General features: G+C 34.9%; 1 protein-coding gene across 1 annotated transcript; it reads left to right on the forward strand.

Annotated features, from left to right (window-relative positions):
* Positions 1-4,700: 4,700 nt before the first annotated feature.
* LOC101504263 (uncharacterized) lies at positions 4,701-15,003 on the forward strand. Its single transcript, XM_004516731.4, has 11 exons — positions 4,701-5,141; positions 5,234-5,317; positions 5,403-5,543; positions 7,502-7,590; positions 7,937-8,025; positions 8,136-8,239; positions 8,352-8,454; positions 8,531-8,606; positions 8,713-8,818; positions 13,356-13,887; positions 14,649-15,003. Exons 1-11 carry the CDS (start codon positions 4,895-4,897, stop codon positions 14,740-14,742), a joined length of 1,665 nt encoding a protein of 554 aa, XP_004516788.1. The 5' UTR covers positions 4,701-4,894; the 3' UTR covers positions 14,743-15,003.
* Positions 15,004-15,240: the final 237 nt, after the last annotated feature.

The raw sequence follows: 15,240 nt of genomic DNA on the forward strand, positions 1-15,240 counted from the left end.
TATATATATATATATATATATATATATATATATATGTGTGTGTGTGTATATCCCTAAATATAAAATTTTTTTATACTGTTAGTCACTCACAAATTAAGAGTCATGCTCTTTGCAAAGTCAATTGTTGGAGGAGGTAACTCTTAGTTTGATATTTTCATACTTAACGTAGACGACTTCCTTGGTGAATATGTCAATGTAGGCCCGCAATGACTCTCATTTCTTTTGTTGTATGGTTCTTTAGGAGGCGACAAAATGGAATGCTAACTTCCTTCATAACTCAGTCCACGAATGTATAGATTGTGGATTCAAACTCTAAAACTAGTCCATTATTGATCTCTTGAGAGTAAGAATGAACACCTTGCATTTAATAGGACCTCTAGTGTTATATAATTAGAGGAGAGTGTCAATCCCTTCGACGTGGTTGACAAGGTCTCCGATTTTGTCATAACTATCAATGGGCTAGAGGTTTTTCCAATGATTTAGATATTGGGTAGTTATTGATCTTGCTCGAAAAAACATTCTAATGGTGTTTTTCATCATCAAAATTGGAATTGTCGGTAGATTATTCTTGATGGCTATATCCTCAGCAGTGCGGGGAGTAGCTTCGTGCTTGCATCTGGGACAAATTATCTTTCCTTTTCTTGCTACGATGGCGTGGTTGAGATCTCTTGCTTAGGAGTTTTCTTGACATACATCACCACCGATGGAGAGCAGTGATGTATGCGTCAATGAAATGAGACTACCTCCAAGCAACCACAACCAAGGTACATATGAGTTCCATAATATCTCATTCAATTTCTAGTTGTGGTTGAACGAGAACCTCGAGCATTGCCACTGGCTTGATGAACGAAGTTTCTGTAAGACCGTCAAGTTTGCCCTTGCGAGGTTGAGGGTCGATTGTCATATTCTTCGTCCTTGTAGTCATCTTCTTGGAACTATAAGTCAAGTTCAAAAGTATATGATCGATAAAGATGAGATGTTCATGGAAAGTCCCCACAAGCGGCGCCACTATTCAGTACATGGAATACTAAACAAAGGAACTTGGCTCCAAGAACGGTGGTTGAAGAAAGTATTTGATCATTTGCTTTCAACTCGATGTCGGGGGATGTACTTGCACACACTATAACGATCAAGTAAGAGTTTGTTAGAGAAATGAGAGGTTTCAGGTTATAATTTATGTGTACCTTTATAACCTCATGGGTCCTTTTTATATATTGAGCCCTTATAGGGAAGGAATCCATGATCTCCGGGTTACCCTCTGATGCAGGACGCATGTCCTTCTAATCCGGAAATCTTGAATGTCATCTAGTGGTCGTAATTACAATATGATTGTTATTAAGTGGTATAGGATTATATTACAAATGAGTTATCTTGTTTGTTATCACCATATTTCTTCTTTGTCCATATAGTGGCTATAATTGGAGGTTCAGGTGAGCTATGTTGATTATTATGACCTCGTTATTACAGAATATGACAATCTTTAACAAATTAAAACAATATAGAAACCAGAATACGTCTAGCATACAATTAAGATCGAACATACAATCATACGATGCAAGATTTATTCAGATTTATACACAGCGGAAATATAACATAGCATACAAGATAAAAGTAAAAAGATAAGGGATAGAATGCACCAAGGTTTATCCTGGTTCAGCTGTCAATATGACAGCCTACATCCAGTCCTGACAATCCAACTGGATTTTAGCTTTTTCTTCAATAGAAAGAATTGAGACTTGTTTACAGATTGTCCAGTTTCCTCGAAACCTATCTATCTAACTCAAACTCTTTCCTATTGCTTAACCCCTTGATCCTTGCAGTCACTCGTCAGACTCACACAAGATCAAGTACAACTCCTTCTTGATGATCTTTACATCAACGAAGATCGCCACTAGTTTCCAAACTGGATTTTTCACAGTTGTTTCTTTTTACAAAACTCTGTTACAAAAAGATATAAAAGAAGTACAGAGTTTGTCTTCAATCTCTATCAATGTATCTCACACAATAATCTGGTTGTTCATTTGAGTGTTTGTGAGATCATTGTCTTTTTCTCTCAAGAATTCTTTTTCAGCTCTCTTTTTGATTATGAATAATCTTTTGGTCTTGATCTGAAAAAGCAATATTAGAATGTTATCAAAAAGTTCTTAAGAGTTCTTCAGTGTTCTAAAGTATTATTTGAGAAAATGATTGAAAACACTTTATATAGTTTCTGAAAAACAACATATAAATCGATTTCTCAATCGATTCATTAACGTGATAAAACGGGCTTAATCGATTTGCCAATCGATTATCGCGAGTCTTATTTTTCTTGAATCTTGAAACTATATAAACTAATCGATTTCCTAATCGATTCTTTTAATACTTTTTTCAGAAAATTATGTGTAGACTTATATATGAATCGATTGCATAATCGATGTCAGGTGTTTTGTTCCAACAATGAAATAAAACCAATCGATTACTTAGTCGATTCATTAAGTCACATAATCGATTCAATAATACACATAATCGATTGAGTCACATACTGAGAGTTTCCTGTGATTTCAAATTTTTGTTTCAATCGATTTGCCAATCGATTGTGTTTAAAACAGGAACTTAGCTTATTCCACGTTAATCGGAGTGCCAATCGATTTGGTAGTATGTTTCTGAAAAGGACTTACCAGTTGGTTTAGCTCAATCGATTTCCTAATCGATTGATACCAAACTTGTCATGATTGAATTTCTCACAATGGATTGTCTAATCGATTGTGTTTGTCACAAGCCATGTTACTTTTGAAATATTATTTACGACATCGATTTATCAATCGATTAGTCTAGTAAATGGATTGGCCCTGTGACTTGCCCAATCGATTACTCAATCGATTTATTTAATCAGTTGTTTGTATTTGTGATTTGCACAGTCGATGTGCCAATCGATTAACATACAAATTAGGTTGCCTCTGACTTGCACAATTTTTATTACTGATTGTGCCAGTCGATTGCCTAATCGATTGTGTAACCACAAACTACATGTTTCCTTACAACCCTTTTACGAAATCGATTGCCGAATCGATTTGCTCAGTAGATTTTCAACTTTTGTTGATTTCTTGAGTTCCAAGCAATTGTCTCAAGTATGTAGGGTTGAGTTGTTGTTCCTGAAATCTTACTCAGTTAAAATGTTAGATTTATCATATGATGTATGAACATTGTATGTTTGTTAATTATGTCAAAATTAGGATTAAGAGGACTAAAGTCCAACAAGCTACGGTTGACTATGATTTCAGATTCTATGCAGCTTGCCCTAATTTCGAGAAGCTTTTGTGATGGTATTTGATTGGGTCAGATCGATTAGAAATCATTCATTCTTATATTGGGCTTGGATTAAGATACTTTGAGTCTGACCCAGAACAATAATATTCATACCCCTTGAATGTCCATTAAGGATGTATTGATAATGGTTTTAAGTTCTTAATTGAAGTACTATACATTAAGTAGCTGAAATCAAGCCAAAACAATCAAGAAAATACTTAACCACAGTCCTAAATTAGGTAAAACTCGATCAACAAAAATTATATTTGCTCAGTGAATTTGAAATAGAAAGAACTCCATTCTCAAATTCAGAAGTTCACTCAGCGAATTTGACATGATACAAAATTTTGTTTCACGAATTTCAGCATAATCACAATTTCATTCCAACTCTTAAAAGCCTCTTTACTTCTCATTTAAACCAAGAAAAAATTACATGCAACCCACACCATTACATATCTAAAGCACAATACTCAACTTCAATCCAAAAAACATGCAAGTCACCTCTTAAAATCTTCATAACATGCATTTCATGAAACAACCTTTGACTTAGAACTTTCAACAAACACATGCAAGACTTAAAAATTAATATTTATGCATAGAAATAGAACGATAATTACTTAATTACTTTCAAATTCAATTTTAAAATCCTAAACATACACTACACTGGTTTTTAGTTGGGGTTCGATGTTACTCAATTTTTATAACTAACTATTTTGTTTGGTTGATGTTTTCTAAGTGTTAGCAATGAAGAATTAAAAGTATATCTAAATTACTCATTAACTATTTAATGTAGAGCAAAATCGCGATATCAGATAGCAGTCAAAGTCTTATTTTATAATTTATTTTAGGCTAAATTACATCTGTGGTCCCTTAACTTAATTTCAGGTAAGGTTTTAGTCATTTATCTTTTTTTTTTCTCCCGATTTAGTCCTTTATTCCTAAAAATATCAAATAAAGTATGAAAATATGAGTTTATTTGAAGATTTGCATTACGAATTTGATGAAATTTGTATTATATTGAATAATATAATTAATTTTATGAGTTTTGATTGAATTTTTTTTTGAATTTTTGTATAAAAAAGGATATCATTGTTGAAATTTTAAAACATAAAATATCAAATTGTCACTTAAAATTAAAATAAATGACCAAGTCGAAAAAAAAAAGATAAAGGACTAAAACGTTACCTGAAATTAAGTTAAGGGATAATTTAGCCTTTATTTTATTTTACTTAATGATAGATAGTTAGGTTGATCAATTTTTTATCGGTTAGTTCATTAATCAAAATTGATGGTTTACTTTTTAAAATTATTTTATTAATATTATTTTATTTCTTTACGATCTGTCAACCGTTGGATTAGGCACCGGAGAGATGGCTGAACACATACGCCAGTAGTTTCAAAAGAATTGAACAGTACGCATACATTCCCAAAAACAACCGGTGAAAAAATTAACTAGTGTAGCAATTTTCAAAGAAGAAGAAACTCTCCACTCCATCCTCATTGGTGTTAGGAATCATCGCTGCTTACTGCTTACTACTACCACTTCATTTTGTTACACACAAATTTGCAAATTCCCACCTTCCTCAACCCAACCCTAATTTCAAACACAATGTGGCCAACTAGTGTAATTACTTCTTCCCCCAACCCTTCCTTCTTCCTATTCCTTCCCTCCTCTAACGCCACACCTTCTCTTTTCCATCGCCACATTTTCAACACATCTTCCACCTCATTTTTCACTCCCTCCCGCCGCTTTCACCTCTCCTCTTCTCTCTCCCGCACTTCTCCCACCTCCGATGATTTCAACGGTTGGGCCTTACTCCAGACACCGGCCCGGCCCACCACTAAAACTGACAAAGGTATACAAAATATATCAAGTTTCTTTCCAATCCCTAATTACCGCGTCTTGCTCTTTCATTTGAATTTTTTTTTTGTTCGAAATTGTGTGCAGCGTTTCCTTCGTATGCTGCTGCTATAGTAGGCGTTGGAACTTCCCTTGGTCTTCTAATTGCCAGCTTCTCTCTGTCGAGAAAAGGTTTTGTTATATATGTTTCGGCTTAATTAGTTCTGCAAATTTTGTTGTTGTTGTGAATTTAGTGGTGAACTTAATGTGCATTTAGGTTTCAAGATTCAATTCACAAACCCGTTGCAAGGAACTTGGAGTACTGTAACTACTCGTGGTGACGGAATCAAAGCTGGGGAGTTTGATGCCTCGAATGAAACCACCGTAGAGACAGCACCCGTTGCTGTTATGGAATCTGGTAAGCACAAGGGGACTATTTGTCTACATTTGTTGTGATTTTGTGCATTTTATAATGTTTTCTTTTTGATAGGCAAATGTTAGTAAGTTACATTATATTAGTTTCTACAATTGTTGTGATTTTTTTCATTTTTTAATGTTTAATTTTTCTTTCCTGCTACCTTGGGTAAAATGTTTATTTTAACGTGTAAACATTTGTTTTTATCCTGTCTGAAAAGTGTAACGCCGTGTCTAAATTGTCCCTAAAATCAGAGGAACTGTAAGGAACTTCTTCATTATGACTTCATTTAATGATTTTGGCATGTGTTCGGTAATCATTTTTTCTGATCTATGACCTCATTCAAACTTACATTGAAGATATAAATGCTTTGCACCGCTGAAATTTCTGAGGTTAGGGAATGTGAACGATTATGGGGTTTAGTACTTCAATTTAGTCCTTGTGGATTGACATGTGAGACCATGGGTTTGGATTAAAAGAATATTATTTTATTTACTGTCTTTTTCTTTCCTTCCGGAATTTTAGAAACTTGAGAGTTGAGAGAATCCCAACTTGTGAGACCCTTTGTGTTGCATCAGCATGACAAATCAACATGTTAGGTGGCAAAAAAATGTGATAGCTAAGCACCTTTTATAGAGTTAAGCAACTAAGTTGACACACCAGAGATCAAAATGTCTAACAAAGATAGACATGACGAGTTTTATTTTATACTTTCCTTTCAGAAAAATGTGACACTGCATGACACTTTCAAGGACCAAAATGAGTGCTTACTCGGTTTTTAATTTGTTTTTAATTTGTTTTTAATTTTATTATAAAACTATTGTTCGGATACCAAGTTGGGCCACGCCCAATAAAAAGGCTTAGTAGGGAAATTAGCAGTGTTGTCAAGTAGCGGCGCTATAGCATAACGGATTTTGATGAATCCTCTATGAAAACCGCAACGCTATCCTAGTTTCGCTATTAGGACAATAGCGGCCCCTATTCCAATTTCTACTAGCCGAAATAGCGGCAATAGCAGAAAAAATAGAATTTTAGGTTTTTTAAAACTAATAGAATAGAAGATTTTTCATAAGTGCCAAACATTACCTATTTTATGATAGAAAAACAAAATAGTTAGTGAGTATTACTCCTATTCACTATAATTCATATAACTTTCAATATATAAGCTATGCTATGGCTCCATCCCCTTTTTTATTTGAATGCAACATGCCTTTTTTTCATTTATAATTTAGTTATTTCGACATATGTGAGGCCTCGGCTATTTAACCGCAACGCTATCCACTATTTCACATAGCAGATTTTTTGTATTTCGCAATTTTCCGCAATCCGCTATTGATAACACTGGAAGTTAGGGGATAATTACTTATGTACTAGCAGTTAGTGGGCATAGACAACCGTATATAGGGGAGGGAACATGAAAATGGAATCATTCTAGTCATTTTTTAGTTAGAACTGGATAGGTTGGGTAGAGAGAATAACATCTCTTCTCTAATGCTATAAATATTTCAAAATAGGAAAGAAAAAAGGTCATGGCCTTTTTATAGTTAGATTTCAAAATAGGATATGAAAATTTAAAATATTTGTTTCAAACCAAACATACCCTTATATCAAACAATAGATAGTTTTTGTCCATAAGAAAAAATATTGCTAATGGTAAATGCTATACTTTTATATAAACTTTTATACTTTTGATACCTTAACCATTGTCCTTAATGCTTTGATCAGCATTTGCCTTGATGCTTTTAGAATTATCAAGATCTAAGCATTGCTCTAAAATACTGTTTCCTATTTCTTATAAACATGTAGTTCTATTTGGTCCTGTGTTACTAATTCAAGATATTTTTCATTGCTTCAATAGTTTAATATTATTATATGTTTAATAATCAGCTCGAGTTCTGCTGTCTGTCTTGTATGTTTCTCGAAATGTATTCATCTTTCTTTTTTACCCTTCGTCATCTCAGAAGCTACTGTAAAGCCGGGACGAGTTACAATCCCTGTTTCAGTGGATTCCACCCAAGAAGATGCATTGGCAGTCTTAAAGAAGTTGAAGGTTTGTTTCTAGAAATATTGAATTATGGTTTTTTATATACAAGACAGACAAGTAGTATCTACCTACATTGTTCTGTACTCTGTACAACTCAAGATCATTTTACAGTATGATATAATAATAATAAGATTCGAGTCATGATTCGGAAAAAAATTCTTCTGATTCACGAGTTGAATCTCAATTTGATAACCATGCTTAAATGCGATGTTATTGTAGTTCAATGATATTGTAATTTAGGCTCTCTCATTGGTTGTGTTCCACTTTGTCACACTAAATCTATGCACTATTTTTGTGGACTCTTGGGGTGTAACTGTAGGCTTGAAATTGTGGTTTGTGCTGATTTGTCTAGATAATTGAAGATGATGTAGAAGCTAATGAGTTGTGTACCAGAAGAGAATTTGCTAGATGGCTAGTTAAATTAAATTCTTCTTTGGAAAGGTTAGTTCCTAATGCATCATGCATTTAACTTCATTTTCTGTAATTGATTTAGAGCTCAAACATGTAGGTTTGCGTGGCTTCCATTAAAAATGGGTTTCTTTGTCTTCCAGAAATCCAAAACACAGGGTTCCTTCTATTGTATCCCTGTCTGGCTCTGTAGTTTTTGCATTTGATGATATCAATGCTGATGACCCAGATTTTCAATCTATTCAAGGTAACAAAAGTTATGGAACTTCACTCCAACCCAAACTCAAGTTTCTTACATGCAGATATTTTTCTTATTCTGATAAGTACTCTGTTTCTTCTCTGCCAATTCAATCCCAAAGTGTTAGCAGAAACCGGTGTGGTCCCTAGCAAATTATCTTGGAAGAATAGTTCAAATTGTTGTGGATCTGACTGTAAAGAAGACATAAATTTTTTTCCTGATAGGTGATTTGTATTCGTCACTTTTTTACATTTCACAACCAAATTTCATGGTACTGAACGGAAGAAATGTCAACTGCAGATTCATTTCACGACAAGATCTAATGGAATGGAGAACTCAATTGGAGTACGGATTTATCTATGGGATTATTGACCAGGTATGCTTTTTTAAAAAGATAAGTAATTTGGGTAATTTTTAAATATGCATGATGAAAAACCTCACATGTTTGTCATCTCTTAAAACCTGACTTTTTTACAGTCCAGATATCAATTAAAAAAGCAGGTTATATGGATGTGAAAGAGATAACTTCTCCAGGAGTTTATTTGGACATGTTGGCAGGAGAAAGTAGTATACTCAGAAAAGTTTTTGGTATATCTCTGAGGCTTTACCTCTATGTATTGATGTCTATTTTTTCTCTCACTAACAATAACAATTGAAAAATTTGTCTAGCATATCAAATTTCTTTCAACAATTATTCCTAGAAGTATGCTCATTGTTGTCAGATCACAGCTACGGCAGCACTGTGGTGGTATGCATGGCATGCTCTTCACTGGTGTTGTCGATTGCCGGTTATGGTGGTGAGCCAAAATCCACCATAAACATATGGCGTTGGTATAACGAAAAAGGGTGGAAGCATGGTAGACACATTAAAAAAATATTGTATATATAGATATCATATATATATATATATATATGTATTTATGTATGTATACACACAAAAAAAAAAAGTAGAGAGAGAAGAAGTGTGTAGAGAAAAGAGGGTAAACGGGTATTGTATCCATCTTTTTGTGGTTTATTAGGATTTTTAACCCATTTTTGGATTGGATTTCGGTCAGTTCATTCCACCCATGTCACATTTGTTCAGTTTTTTACTAGAAGGATGAGTTTTTATTATGCAGCCAGTTTCCCCAATTCAACCTTGACGACGAGGTTGTTCTTTCAGCAGTTGAAAGTGATAGAACACCACATTTTGGGGGTGAGGGTGTGTGCGATGGGGGTTAGCTTTTTGGCTCCATAAGGAATAAGCCCAAAGTTTGGAAGGTGTACACACGTAGGAAGCACAAGGGTGTGAGGAAGCATGATATATAGAGAGAGGTGTTAGGAACCATTGAATGAGAAAAAAGTAGAGAGAGAAGAAGTGTGTAGAGAAAAGAGGGTAAACGGGTATTATATCCATATTTTTGTGGTTTATTAGGATTTTTAACCCATTTTGGGATTGGATTTCGGTCAGCTCATTCCACCCAAGTCACATTTGTTCAGTTTTTTACTAGAAGGATGGGTTTTTATTATGCATCCAGTTTCCCCAATTCAACCTTGATGACAAGGTTGTTCTTCCAGCAGTTGAAAGTGATAGAACATCACATTTTGGGGGTGAGGGTGTGCGCAATGGGGGTTAGCTTTTTGGCTCCTTAAGGAATAAGCCCAAAGTTTGGAAGGTGTACACACATAGGAAGCACAAGGGTGTGAGGAAGCATGATAAAGAGAGAGAGGTGTTAGGAACCGTTGCATGAGAGAAAACGAGAGAGACATATGGTGAAACCATTTGTCTAAACTACACAATGGATTCGATTTTATATTGACTCAAGGCGATAAATACAAAAGTAAATATAGGAAATACCATCCATATTTATACGATATGCAATAAATACAAAAGTAAATATAAGAGATCACAATCTCAAGGATTTAGTGAAGAACTTTGCCAATTGATCATTGGAATTAACAAAGCTAGTGGTGATGTCGTCCGATTCGATCTTCTCCCTTACAAAATGACAATCTATCTCAGTATGCTTGGTCCTATCATGAAAAATTGGATTAGAAGCAATATGCAATATTGCTTGATTATCATAGATTAATGTTATTTGTGTTGCCTCTTCAAACTGAAGCTCTTTGAGTAACAGTTTCAACCCAACGAGCTCACAAGTCACTAATGCTTAAGGCCTATATTCAATTTCAGCATTGGATCTTGCAATCTATGTAATCACTAGCGGATAGTGTAGCGTATCGGACGACCCCCAAAACGCTATTGTGGTGTAGCGCGTAGCGGTATGGCCGCTACGCTCAAGTCTTGGGTTGAGAAAAACAAGGGAGAAAAAGACGGTTGGTGGTTCAGAGAACAAGGAAGTGAAGGTCGCATCAGAGTCGTCCATAGTTGTGCTAGAGTCACATGGCAGGTTGCAGCCAAGCAGAGGAGATGAGAGGTCGTGAACGAGAAGAAATAAAGAGATAGCTAAAGGAAAAAACCCTAATTGATTCAAAAAGAATAAATGAGGGTGCTTTATGTCTTTGCACATAAATATGAGGGCCTTTTTGTCTTTTGGTGATAAAAATGAGGGGCTTTTAGTCTTTTGTGATAAAAAACGAGGACCCTTATGTCTTTTTCTCATATCTTCACCATTGTGGTCATCTTCTCCACCATTCCTCCGCGATTTTGCCACCACAAGCAGCGCTACAGCCGCTACACTGATCTGATCAAACCTTTGCTACGCGGTGATTGCTGCCGCTACTAACTACATAGCTTGCAATCACACTCTTTTTCTTACTCTTCCGAGATATTAAGTTTCCTCCAATAATTACTCAATACCCATAAGTAGATTGCCTATCAATGGGTGAGCCTACCCAATCAACATCTAAATAACCAACTATTCGAGTATCTCCTTTGTTGTCATAAATTATGACCTTTACCTGGAGCATCTTTAATGTATTTCGAGATTTGTATCACAACATGCTAGTGTTTTTGGCAAGGATAGTTTAAGAATTGGTTTACCACACTGATTGCAAAAGAAATGTCTGAACGGGTGATTGTGAGTTAGTGTGATATACCAACCAATCTTTTGTATCTCCCTGAATGTGAAAATGACTTCTCTTGATTAGGTAGAAGTTTGACATTTGGATCCCTGAATGTGAGTTAGTTTGACATTCAATACACCTATCTCTTCAAGGATATCTATGACATATTTCCTTTGTGAAATTACTAAGTCGTCATTGGATTGGACTAACTCAATACCCAAGAAGTAGCATAACTTGTCAAGTTCTTAAGTTTGAAACTGATAAGATAGGTGTTGTTTCAATTGGACTATGCCCTACTGATCACTATCAATTATGACAATATCATCTACATAGACAATCAAGTAAATGCACCTTTTAGTTGAGTGGCGATAATCTTTTTGAGACCCATGATAACCAAGAAAAAGCCAATTTAGTGATAAAGTTGAAAGTTTGTCAAGATTAAGAGTGAGATTGTGGACAAAACATGTAGACCCATAGAAATGAGGAGGAAGTGAGTGAAGAGAAGTATGAAGAAAGAGGATTGAGTGAGGGACTTTGTTATTAATGATAGACGAAGACATGTGATTTATAAGATAGCATGCCGTTCGAACAATATCGTCCCAAAAACAATTGGTACATTACTGTGAAGGAGGGTACGAGTGGTTTTAATAAGATGTTGATTTTTGCATTCAGATACCCCATTTTGTTGAGGTGTATGAGCCCAAGATGTTTGATGAAGAATGCCGTTAGAGGTCATTAATTTTTTGAATTAAATGGGACAAATATTCAAGGGCATTATCAATGCGCAAAGTGCGAATGGACACACCTAATTTTGAGTTTTAATTTCCTTATAAAATTGCTCAAAAATAGAAAATAATTCAGACCTATTTTTCATAAAAAATAACCACATACAACGGAAAAAAAATCTTTTATAAATGTAATACAATATCTAGACTCGAGTGAAAATAGTACGAGAAGAACTCCAAACATTTAAGTGAACTAAACTAAATAGGAAAGAAGCTCGTTTATTGGCTCGATCAAGGAGATGACTAGGAGTGTGTTTCTCTAACTAACACGACTCACAATGTAAGCTAGATAATTTGGAAAGAATAGGTACTAATTGTTGAAGTTTGGGAATACTCGAATGACCTAACTGAGCATGTATAGTACGAGGAGAGTTTGTGGTAGGGCACACCGTTGATGAGTTTTAGAGATAATAGAGGGCATTAGACACACATCTGACACCAATATGTCGTCCCAAAATCCGATCTTGTAAAATAACATTGCAATTAGTAAAGGTGACAACACAGTTATGAGAACGAGTCAATCGAATGATAGAAATTAAATTAAATGAACATCCAGGCACATAAAGAACAAATTTAACTGATAGAGAAAAGAGGATTTGGAAGCGCCAATCCCTTGGGACTGTGTTTTGGAATATTGGCAAAGACTACACTAGGTAAATAATCAGATGTAGTGAGAGAGGAGAAAAGAGCCTTATTACCAGTAATGTGGTGAGATGCACCATAAACTAGAACCCTGGGCTATCCCCAAGGGAGCACACTCCCCTCACTAGAGCATTCTCTAGTTTACAACATTCATAGAATGAATTCCTTGATACTCCTAAAGGGAGGTTAGTCCTATTTATAAACCATAGGATTAACAACAATTAAAACAGAAAGTCTAACAAACTTAATAGCTAAACTAACCCCTAACTAACTTCTTAACTCCAATCCTAGTAAACTCCCATATATTATGGGTCCTAACAATAGGGTAACTGGGTAGTATGCATTTTGCTTGATTGGAAAGCAACAATGATTCTCTTAGGGGAGTGCTAACCCCCAAGCTCAATTACCGTTTCCTATATTCATAATACAAGTCTGTTTTAGAATCCATCAGAAGTGGTGCTTGTTATATACACACATTTTCTAACACTCTTTGATTGGTTAAAATTCACATAGATCCCACCAAAGAAGAATGTGTTCAAGAGTATGTTAACCAATCAAATAAAGTGTGTTAAAGCGTATGTTGCTAGCATTATTCTATATTTTATCTTTTATGTTAGGCTTATTGCTATATGGGAGTGCAACAAAGAAAATTGATCATAGGAGGAATGTCTTGTGAATTTTCTGTTTTACAGGACAGAGTAGGCGATTTCAGCCAAACAAACCTTCCACAAAAGCACAAGCAGCTGTGGCTCTGACTAGTGGCAAGATGAAGGAAGCAATATCTGCTGAAATGTCTAGAATAGAAGCTGAGAATGCAGCCAGACAAGCTGAGGCAGAAGAGATCAGATCTGAACTGCTTAGCCGAGGAGACATACAGAAGTTTTGGGATGCGAAGCTTTGTGAAGAGAAAAACCACGGTTGTGATGTAGAGAGGCTTTACCTTGAGGCAGTAGACAATTTGGTGGAAGAGAAGATCAATCAAGAAAAGATAAATGCTGAATTTTTAAAAGAACAGGCAGCGATGGATTGTCAGAAACAGATGCTGCTTAGTATGAAAAAAGAAGTTGATGAGACATCAGAAAAGCTTGCATCAGAGAAACTCATATATGTAGATGAAAAGAAAACTGTACAGAAGTTACTCAGAGATTTAGAGTTAAAGAATGAAGAAATTCTTGACACCAAATCCACACTGGAAGCTGAGAAAGAAGCTCTTTTGATGCTTAGGTAATTTATGACTTCTGCTTGATTTATCCTTATTTACTGTCCAGTCAAGTATCCATTCAGTCACATTTTGATTTATACTTTTCAAATTCGAATTTTTAAATCGTGAGTGCATGATCATGACTTATTTGAGGGAATTCAACTTGTAGTATGTAACTTGTTTGCTAGATTCGTTAGAGTGAGTTTTTACTACAATAACAAAACATTGTCTCACTTAGCTACGTGATGCAATTGATGCTATTGGTCTCTTACGAAAGCCCATTTAACATAAGATGCTTTTTACTTTTATATCTCTTAAAGTTCTCTTTGGTTCTCCTCGGGCATCTAAATTATTTGCTCTTGGACAATCATGTCAAGATTAGTGGTATTTCTTATACTTAAATAATTAAATCTTGCATAATCTGCACCTGATTTCATTAATGATCATATCTTATCTCTCTGGAATTCCACTTGTCACAACTTGCATGACTGAGAAGCTAAAAACTCATATTTTCCTTTTACTACAGCAATAACCAAGCATTGTTGTCTCTAAGGTCAGCTACATGTGTGAATTTATGGCAATTGATTTTTTCAAAAGCCAAATTTTCAACCAAACCGATTATAGCACAAGTGTTCATGTACTTCTATGAAAAATTTATTTGGTTCTCCTTATTTCATATGAATTGTTTGCTTTTGTAGCAATCGTGTTTCATGTTAGGGCTGTATCTTTTACTTATACGGTAAAGATCTTGTAAATGTATTGAGTTTGAATTTGAAAATTGCAGAACTTGGGTGGAGGATGAGGCGAGAAGAAGCCAAGCTCGTGCTGCTGTTCTTGCAGAGGTAGGACGAAGATGGAAATGGGATGACCAAGCTTGATTGTAGGCACGTCCTATGAATGTAAATTGTTATATTTTTATTAAACTAAAAAGGCATAAAATCTTTAGGCTACCATGCTGTTTGGTACGGTGTTTCAATGAGAAAAGTAAAGGATTGAGGCTGATGATAAGCCTCAACCTTCGTTTTGTATACATATATATATATTCAAAGGGAGAACTTAAGATTTGATTGGACAATATTTCGTGTGGCCCAAAGTCAAATGGGTAAATAGTTTAACAAAGACTGCATCTTTATCATTATCATCTTTAACTGCATCTTCATCATCATTTTTCCATGAAAATCTAACTATTTTATTATCTGAGGATTTGATGTTGTTCTTGGTGATGGAGAGTTGACTGTATTTAGAGATCTAAATTTCTTTAAAAATATGGGTTATGGATTTTTGATAAAGACAAGGGTTTTAAAGATGAAGATCATGAAATTTTTTACTTTTTGAATTTTAATGACGAAGACGTTGAATTTTCTATATTTCTAAAT

Source organism: Cicer arietinum, chromosome 2, assembly GCF_000331145.2.
Source record: "Cicer arietinum cultivar CDC Frontier isolate Library 1 chromosome 2, Cicar.CDCFrontier_v2.0, whole genome shotgun sequence".
Taxonomy (NCBI): domain Eukaryota; kingdom Viridiplantae; phylum Streptophyta; class Magnoliopsida; order Fabales; family Fabaceae; genus Cicer; species Cicer arietinum.